Below are 9,928 nucleotides of genomic sequence, written 5' to 3'. Positions count from 1 at the left end.
TGGAGTGTGGTCTATCTGTAAAGTGTCTTGAGATAACTCTTGTTATGAATTGATACTATAAATAAAATTGAATTGAATTGAATTGAATATATAGCAAGGCCATAGCCTAGTATCATAAAAGACAGGCACGTGACAAAACTGAACTGTGTAAATAAGAAATTATTCTAATAGCTTGGATAGTTACAGCTTATGACTGGAGACAGCCACACAGTGTTAAAGCCATTGATTGATAGCCTATTGCTTTGTAAAAGCAACAAAAATCATATTTTGAATGAATTTATCAAAACGTCTGCAACCCATTGTCATTTACATTTTCCCTTAAAGGCATCATATCTATAAAATGATGTCTATAAAACCTAGCATGTCACTTTTTAAGGTTGTTTATGCCATGTGCACTCTAGCCGTGTAGTTTTCTGACCTTGAACGCATCATTACCAGCTCCCATAGCGCCCCAGCAGGCTGCCTTGGGGACAAACAGGTTTAGGTTACAAACTTTGATGAAGCAAAGAGCATCCAGTGTGGAGGAGTCACCATGTCTCTGCCGGGCCACTTCGGTGCTCTGAGGACCAGGGAGCTGCGAGAGCTGCTGGAAGATGAAGACAAAATCAATGACATCACCAGGTGCAGTGACAAGGTGAGTGTCTGACACAGAGACCGACAGGAACATTAAATTAGACACAAATAATTTGGATTGCAGACAAAAACAACTTTGCATATATCATGTGGATTACATTTCTTCACATTCTTCTAGAAAACAAAACTCTCTCTCTGTTTTTTTCCCAACTATTTCTATTTTTTTCCAGTTTCAGGGGCTGCAGAAGGCTGCAGAGAAGATGCTGGTTTCAAATCAAATAATGGCCAAAGTAGGTCTGTCTCAAAAACCTAAATTTAAAGATGCTAAGTTGTTACTTGCAATGAAGTACAAGGAACTGGAAAATATTAGAAGCATTATCCAGGCCAAACACGAACAGCTTGGTGAGTTTTAAAATTCTATTCTGGATATTATATTTCTGCTATCTTTTTTATTACCGTACCTAGCTGCCTTAACTCTATTGCATATTTTGTTTTACAGCGGAGAAATACAATGTCCATTATGCTCAGTGGAGTCTCGTTACGAAGATAAATCATGCAGAGGAGGAGTGTGAGGTAAGTATTTCTACCAGTTTGATTTGCATCAGTGTGGGGTGTATTTTCTTCCATAGATAGTTTTACAATACAGCTTATGTTCAATTAACATGGTAAAAATTAGTTTTAACACAGATAATAGGATCAGAGGGATATTCTCATAAAAAAAAACATGCCACAGATAACAAAAGTCAGCAAGCTAATGTGTCTCTTCTAAAAAGTAACTTCACATTATGACGAGTGTGTCCGATAAATGTGAGACCAGAATTCATTACCTATTCTTAGAGGTTTGCTACACTTTTTGTTTGTCACATATTAACTTACATAAAATGTCAGTAATTTTGTTTTTAGTTGGTATACAGTATATGTCTGTACTGTATTTTCTGACACCATATGGCAAGGCGGAAACACACCACCGTCCCTCTTATAGAAAAGGTCTGGAGGACAAGGCAGTATTGAAGACAAGACAAGAAGGGACATGTCAGAAACAGCTGGTTGAAAGGAAACACAAGCACAAATAATACATGTCAGTCTAGTTGTTTCACACTTAAGAAAGCCAATATTTCAGGCTGTTAAGGAGAGGTCTAATTTGGTGTAACGTAATAGCCATGTGTGTGTGTGTGTGTGTGTGTGTGTGTGTGTGTGTGTGTGTGTGTGTGTGTGTACAATGTATATCCCTCGTAACAGATGCTGTTTCAGAGGTTTGAGGAAAGGAAAACAACACTGGAAGATTTCCTGGATGCCTTTCTCAAGTTACGGAAACTCCAGCACATTAACATGTTCCTGGTGAAGAAACTCCAGGAAATAATTGAGTTTAAATCAACTCAGAGGCTCGGTGAGATTCCCACTGACACTCTGCATTCCTCAACAGAGAAGATACACAACTTTTGCCACTCAGCCTGCAGTCTAACCCCATCTGTGGCCTGCTGCCACCATTCATTCCTGCTGCACTGCGGCACCCACATGAACGCTGCTCACTGTCTACAGCATGTTCCGTTTTGCCATGACGACGTTAAGTCCATATGTCCAGGAGTGTACGGACGAGGCCCCAAATGGCCAGCAAGACCGGTACGTCTTCAGCCTCTGGTGCAGCAGAGGAGGCATGAACAAGCTCCACAATGAAACATCAGCCTCAAATACATGTTTGGTATCTCATCAAAGTTAACAAAGTGGAAATAGTTTCTGGGCAAAGCTCCCATAGTATCATGAGATCTATACATTAATTTGATGTCATAGGGCATCATTTGAAACAATTTTTGTGTATTTAAGTTATTACAACATTAATAAATACTGATGGACAGAGAAGTTCAGCGTATTATAGGGTAGGAAAACATTGATATATATATATATATATATATATATATATATATATATGTATATTATATATATATATATATATATATATAATTGATGTATTGCATTGGCAGTGGTATCCAAAGGCACTGGGCACAGACAATGGATGGTTTATTACGTATAGAGGAAGTACATGTCAACCTTTTTTTTTTTGCAAATCTGGCAATACAGTCTCAAACTTTTGACTTGGACATTTCAAGCAAGAGTCTCTTTGAGTGAGGAAGACAATACAAAAAAACTCACGTGGTTTCATAAATCCAACTGTCCAATCATCATTCTTCAAACACTATATTCTACTGACAAATATTGACATAATGCTCAAAAAAGGTCAGACTTTTTTTTTTTATAGTTGCCCCCTTATATTGGGCCAATAAAACAGAGATCCTTAAGCACAATTACGATTATTAATATTAATTAAATTATCATAAACAGACTGCTTCTAATTTTAGGTTACTTTTTAGGTTGCTTTTTTGAACTTGACATTGGTGAAGTGCATCATCATCATCTGAATGTGAGAAAACTGGTTCAGCCAGATGACAAGCAACACCCATTGTAAACATCTGATTGCACAATAGGAAGATATTATCATATCTGGTAAAAACATATCTGTTTCCTCGAGTCAGAAAAAAAGTTGGTCACAGTTGGTACAGTGAACTTGAACTTCTCACCCACACTCGATATCTCTGATCGTCTGTGTGCCGAGACTCCTGCCACTTGATTTACTCACAGTTCCCCCCTTAACATTTACCTGTATGTCTTTTAATGAAAGGCCAAAGGTAATCTTGTCAAACTCATCACTTGTTCAAAATCTTTGTGTGTCCCAACTCAATTAGGTGGCCTAAACACGCGTGCGGGTTAGCCAGAGTGCCATATGGCCCAGAACAGCTTGCCATACTAATTGAACCATGGAGAAACCTCACTGACACTACAGGAGCTGATTACCAAGGTGGAGCATGTTTAGAGGCTTTTGTTACACCGCAGACTTCAGTTACATCTTTGTCAGCAGCCTCTTTTGTCCCTCAAGACTCAAATTGGGCAATTTTCGTGTCTGTCAGCTGATTCTTTTATCTCCTCTTTCCCCTCCGTATCTCTGCATTGTTTGATGGAGAAGCCAGTTATTTCTGCAAAGAAACATGTGGAGCTCATATATACAGCTTTAGACATCAAATGATAATCACTTAATTGCCAAAATGATATTGAATTAGGATATAACATATTAAAAGCCTATTCTTAATGTAAACTTGGCTATTAGGAGAAAAAAAAGCCTGAGTCATGTCTGAAAAGTGTCAGCATTGAGCCGTATCTCAGTTAGGGGGTGTTTTATCATCACATTGTTCCCTTGAATGGTCACATATAAAAGGGATTATACAGTGGAGTATCTATAACAGCCTCCAGTAGTAGAGCAGGTATGGAGTGACAGTTGGTGGGGTTTGTCATGTACGAAACGTGGGTTATTTATCTATTTATTTATTTTAAAAACCCATTCCTGGTTTATTCCATTCATACTGTATTTCACATGTGGATTATGTCTTGTTGGTGTGGTTACAGTGTCTGTTTTAATTGTATGCTTCACTGATGCCTACAGTATTACATTTAGACTTTTCTATTTCTATATAGTGTGTACCCTTCATAGATACAAGGATACATTGGATTGGATTTTTAGGTTTTAAGTGGTAAATTCCTGAAATTTACTTTGGCAGTATAGCCTTCAGAACTGTGGCTCATTCCTGATAGAGCAAACATGGTAAGTTGATAAATGAATTAGTCAACTGACAGAAAAACAACTATCAGTCAAATCAAATGCTCCAAGTTCCAGGTTCTCCATTGGGAGGATTTGCTGTTTTTTCTTGTTTTATGTGACAGTGAATCTGAACTAATTTTGGTCTTGGGAGTGTTTAGTCAGACCAATGAAATTGGGATGAGTATTTTTCTGACATTTTAAATATTAAGAGACTCTGGAAAACAGAGAACTCCCACTTCGACAGGTACATCCATCAACTCCAATTTTTTCACATCATAAAAACATAAATGTTTTACCAGGAACAAGATATTAAATGCAACACCCAACCAAGACCAATGAACCAATAAATGACTGTGCTCAATAAATGTACTGTAAATCTGACCCGGGTAAACCCTGCATCCCCATCCACACCAGACCTCACTCTGTGAATGGGAGTTTTTTACAGCAGACATTTTGATTTGTGATTGTAGGAAAGCAAGTGTTAGTCACAACTTTACCAATGACTCAGGTAAGTGTCTCCGTAGCCTTAACAGTGAGTCAGCACAATACTAGGACAAGCCAAAACATTATTTATTATCATTCATTCTTTTCTGTGAAAAAGGCCAATTGAAAACATTATTAGAAAAATTGCTAGAAAAGATGTGTACAAGTCAGTAACATTTCAATATTAATCATTCCTGGAGTTTTTCCTTTGAGATAGGCTTCCATAATTAAATGTGCAATTTAATCCCTGAGGCAAAACAGGTCGAGACCAGCAGCAGTCTAACCGCACTGTCTCTTCTAAGTGTGTGCCGTGTGGTGCAGACTGTCCTAGCTTTGCTACAACAATAACACCAATCCAGTGACAAACCAGCTGCCAGACAGGTCAGAGCGAAGAGTCCCGGGACTGTTGAAATCTCGTGACAGCTCTCTTAATTTGCTCGTAGCTCATAAACATCACAATGTTCCAGGAACCCAGGCGAAGAAAGGAGGGCACAAATCTATAAAAAGTGTTCAAGAAAAAATTGCAGTTTTTCATGAACTTTTTGCTTTTGTCAAACGTGAAACTATTGTTTCGGTGGTTCTGACATGCTCACTTTTGACTACTTACCCCTTATAGAAAGCTGTGGGTCCCTCTTTCGTCAGCATGGTTAATGCACAGTTAATAGCACTGCTGTACGTCCCAGGTGCTGAATTCATGTAGCGTGTTTTCACAACATCCACCGGAGATGCTACGACGGTGGTGCAGAAACCTGCCGCGAAGCCTGCTGTGAAGTGACACGGCATATTGTCTGTGGGGGAAAAAAAAAACAAGAAGAGCAATAAGGTGTCTGAAATGCTGAGGCCTTAATGTGATGAGTTTGCACTAACCTGTCATCAGGTCATACTTGAGTATGAGCTCCTTAATGATGTCATATGTCACCAGCTCGGAGCAGTTTACGATGGCATTACGAGTTATATTTGGCAGACAACCTGAAAAGAAAGAAACGTTTTAAACAGGAAAACATTCCATGCCGCAGAATCCGAGATATTGTTTTTTATTCTTTGAATTCTTCCTTTGTCAAAACCAGGTGCCTACACTACCCAAAATGCAACTCTAACTGCTGACAGTTGAATCAGAATTTCAAATCAAAGTAACTAAGTAACTTATGGCTGTCAACTTGACATCTAAAACTTAGGCTCTGTAAAAAAGACCTGCAGTGCTACCTTTTAGAGATTATGTATATATAGAGATTATTAGCTCTTGACCAAGGCAATATGCCCCCCCCCCCCCCACACACACACACACACACACACACTCAGGATGCAGCCCACTCACTCTGACATCTCTCCATTTGAGCATGCAATACTTCCTGAGCATGTGTGTGTATTTCAGGCCTGTGTGTAGTGATTACTATCAAAACATAATGTCAAATTTTATTCCCCCACTAGGGATCAATAAACACTAAAATTAAATAAAAAATTAAATAAAATTATAATTGACTTTGTACCACCTACTGTAGGCCAAACTAACATTTGTTGCCCATTTTAATTTACCCTTCCAGAGCCCTCTAATGCCCTCCTGTCTGGCGATGGTCTTGTAGGCATCAAAAGTGCTGCTGTATCTCTTCACAGAGTTGCTCTTGGGCTGGTGGACCTGAGCCTGGAGCCGGATTTTCACCACATCAGTGGGCTGAGCAAAGGCCACCGCCATCGCTCCGGTGCTGCAGCCCGCCAGCAGCCGAGTCCCGATTCCTGCATCTGCGATGCAAGCAAAGACACTTGTTTTCCTCCAATGTCGCACGCAAGTTAAGTTAAGGTTTCGATAATGATGACATATTAAGTTAGTGTAATTAAGTAGACACAAAAGAATACATTTGGCTGGGGAATTGTCCTTTCATAACATCTGTTATGCTTTTTTATTTGCCTGTCAATAAAACGTTTTACTTGCAAATAAATCAACAACAAATAACAACATGCTACATGTAAGGTTTTCCTGATTCTGAAGCTTTGTGATAAGCATCACAAAGCAGACGTCTCTCCAGATATAGCAACACATTCTCCCTCCCATCTTGTTAAATATGGACAACATAGTTGCAGGGATGGATGGAATTCTATTCCCTGAAAGAGGAATCTGCTTGTTGCCCTATATGTGAATATATTCAATATCCCATGTTTGTATCTGCTGTAACAGAAATCTGCAGATTACAGCTGAACTTACTGCTAAGTCTTGCATTTCTGCTAAACAGGGACGGATTAAATCGGCTCCATTTGGACACATACTTTCTGACCCTCTGGTGTAGAACTGCTTCATGGTGTCGTACAGGCCAATGCGGACTGAGGCAAAGCCCATCTGTCTGTGCAGCCCTGCCACCAGTCCGTTGTACAGACTTCTCGGGCCCTCCGTCTTCACCATGGTGATGATGGTGCCAAACACACCTCTGTATTTCATCCTCTGGCCTTTCAATGAGGACTTGGATTCACCTTGAATCTAAATGCACAACAAAATGTTACAAACATTCTATCACATGTGACTCACAATGTCTAGAAACTGTTGCTGGGAGAAACCAAAATGGGCCTCAAGGGTTGTATAATTACCATGTCAGTCTCTTATGATGTTTATATCTCACCCTCACTGCCTCCCCCATTACTCCCTTGCTCCCACACCTCCCCCTTCACTCCCCTGTGGTGTGTCTACCTATCCCAATCCCTCCACCACAGCAGCATATTTCATCTCCTCCACAGACATGTCCTTGGTAACAGAGTAACACCCATCTATCTATCTATCTATCTATCTATCTATCTATCTATTACAGCATCGGTTTGACATGTACTTGTGTTAAGATTTCCCCTTAAAGGTGCTCTAAGCGATGTAACGCATGTTTTAGGCTACATTTGTTGTCACAACATCGCCTCACAATTTGCGAGCTGCCTGTCCCCAGAACACACTGTAAAAAAAAAAGCTAATCTTGTTTTGTTTAAAATTACTTTGAATGTCAACAAGAAGTTGCTTAGAGCACCTTTAAGCCAGAGCCTGCTGAGAAACGATGCAGCAAGCAGGGCTGCAGATACCAATGAGGACATGGCTTGTTCCTAGGGATTTGGGGGTTGTAAGCACCTGAGGAAGGGGAATATGGAAGTGGATTAGGGCCATATGTGAAAAATATATTTGAGTTCTCAGTTTAGTCAGAATTGTGAGATTAAACTCAGAACTCAAATACATTTTTCACATTGGCCCTAATCTTCTTCCATAGTATTCAGATGTTTTACTTAAGTAAAAGTAACAATACTACAGTATACTTCTAAAGATACTCCGGTTCATGTAAAAATCCTGCATTCAAAATCCTACATAAGTAAGTAGCAATACTACACTATTACTAAGGGTACTCCGTTACATGTAAAAGTCCTGCATTCAATATCTTAAGTACAGTACTAAAATTCAAATTCTTTACTTAAAGTACCAAAGGTGAAAGTACTCATCTTGCAAAATGCCCCATATACTGCTTAGTGGCCTAATCTATAATAATACATGGTCATGTAAATATGTATATTTCCTATTGATAATCTAATTCAGCTCAGAAACAAGTAACTAGGGTTACGGAAAATGTAGTGAAGTAAAATGCAAAATATCTGCTGCCAAAAATGTAGTGGAGTTGAAGTTGAAAGTACCACAAAATCAAAATATCCATGCAACAAAAATTTCCTTTGGGATGAATCTATTTATCAAGAGTCTATCTAAGTAGGCTATATATCTACAGTAAGTACTTTAAAACTGTACTTGTACTTGAGTAAATGCACTTAGTTACATTCAACCACTGGTAAAGTGCTTTGGCAGCATTCTGTAATGTGATGAAATTTACAGAAATGTAATTAAAAAGTGAACTTAATAATAAAATCTATACATATAGCTAGAGATGCTACACATGTTTTAAGTGTGTGTAGTCACAAATGAGGGGATTGGTTGAGGGGTTCCAGGACCTCAGTATTCCCAGCAGTGCATCATCATCAATCAGCGCTGACTTTATGTCCAGGTGATGGTCCTCACCTGCAGTCGGACTTTGGCTGTGTCCAGAGGGAAAGTGACCAGCTCGGCCACACAGCCAGCTGCTCCGGCTGAAAAGATCTTGACAGCGGCTGTTGGGGCCAGATCAGCACTTCCTCCAGCAACCATGATTAATGACACAGCTCAGCCCAGAGGATCAACAGAGAATTAGGAACAATACAAACGGAAGGCAGACAGGCAGATCCTGTCCCGTGTGCGCTTTAAAGCATTGTATACAAGAACTGGAATATTTAATCAAGTCAATCCTCTGAAGCGTCACGATAGATCCAGGTGTGCTACCTGAGCCGACGTTGAGTTTCAGGTATGGAAAAGTTTGACTTTTGAAAGCCAAGTCCTCTTTTTGTGCCGTTACCGTTAGCCATAAAAAAAGGCTCCAACTTCTCATGCCACTTTTAAAGAGTACAGAAACATCCGGGCTCCGCGCTGCAAATCAACGCAAACACCGCCTGCAGTAGGCTAATGGACGGACTGAAGCCGAGTGTCGGAGGCTTCCTGCCCCAGATGTTGACTCTTTTATCCGAAGCTGCTGCACCGCCCTGAAGGAAACCAGACACACTGCATGCAAACAACTCGCTTCATTATGATTCGTTTATTTCACACGTCACCACTGTATCATTAACCACAATTTCAGAAGGTAGGCCTACAATGATCATATGTAGACCGCGTGAAATGGGGAACCCCAAAAAAGCTAGGCCTACCAAAAGCTTTTTTTGGAAGGTGGCCCGATAACAATAAAGATACAACAGAGAACACAGACACAAAAAAATCATCTTAATATAGTCAAATAATAATTTATACTGTTTATTGATCCCCAGTGGGGAAATTACAATTTACACTTATATAGTAATCCCTACACACAGGCCTGAAATACACACGTTTAGGACCTATTGTGTACAAATGGAGTTGGAGATGTCAGAGTGAGTGGGCTGCCAGTGCTGAACCAGCACCCTGAGCAGTTGGGCGTTGGGGGGATCCGGTGCCTTGCTCAAGAGGTGCCCAGGAGGTGAAGTGGCATCTCTCCAGCTACCAATCCACCATCCATACTTGTGGTCCGTACGGTGACCTGAACCAGCGATCCTCCAGTTCCCAACCCAGCTCTACGGACTGAGCTACTGCTAGGTGGGCCAAATTTTCTGGGCTGGAAAAGCAGGGAAAGGGTAGGCAACCTTGCCCCTTATGACCTCATA

At 40.2% G+C, this 9,928-nt stretch overlaps 2 protein-coding genes across 2 annotated transcripts; one reads left to right on the top strand and one right to left on the bottom strand.

The window, feature by feature from the left end:
- Positions 1-507: 507 nt before the first annotated feature.
- LOC116675703 (vacuolar protein sorting-associated protein 37D) lies at positions 508-1,162 on the top strand. Its single transcript, XM_032507326.1, has 2 exons — positions 508-634; positions 804-1,162. Exons 1-2 carry the CDS (start codon positions 533-535, stop codon positions 984-986), a joined length of 285 nt encoding a protein of 94 aa, XP_032363217.1. The 5' UTR covers positions 508-532; the 3' UTR covers positions 987-1,162.
- Positions 1,163-2,572: 1,410 nt separating this feature from the next.
- LOC116675696 (mitochondrial uncoupling protein 2) lies at positions 2,573-9,258 on the bottom strand. The gene is made up of 6 exons (XM_032507315.1): positions 8,724-9,258; positions 6,962-7,169; positions 6,236-6,439; positions 5,570-5,671; positions 5,310-5,490; positions 2,573-5,199 (listed from the first exon to the last, which is right to left on the bottom strand). Exons 1-6 carry the CDS (start codon positions 8,847-8,849, stop codon positions 5,085-5,087), a joined length of 936 nt encoding a protein of 311 aa, XP_032363206.1. The 5' UTR covers positions 8,850-9,258; the 3' UTR covers positions 2,573-5,084.
- Between the last annotated feature and the right edge of the window lie 670 nt (positions 9,259-9,928).

The sequence above is a fragment of the Etheostoma spectabile genome, chromosome 3 (assembly GCF_008692095.1).
Source record: "Etheostoma spectabile isolate EspeVRDwgs_2016 chromosome 3, UIUC_Espe_1.0, whole genome shotgun sequence".
NCBI lineage: Eukaryota > Metazoa > Chordata > Actinopteri > Perciformes > Percidae > Etheostoma > Etheostoma spectabile.
The sequence above is the reverse complement of the archived record's forward strand: the minus strand, read 5'-3'. Positions and strand labels throughout refer to the sequence as shown.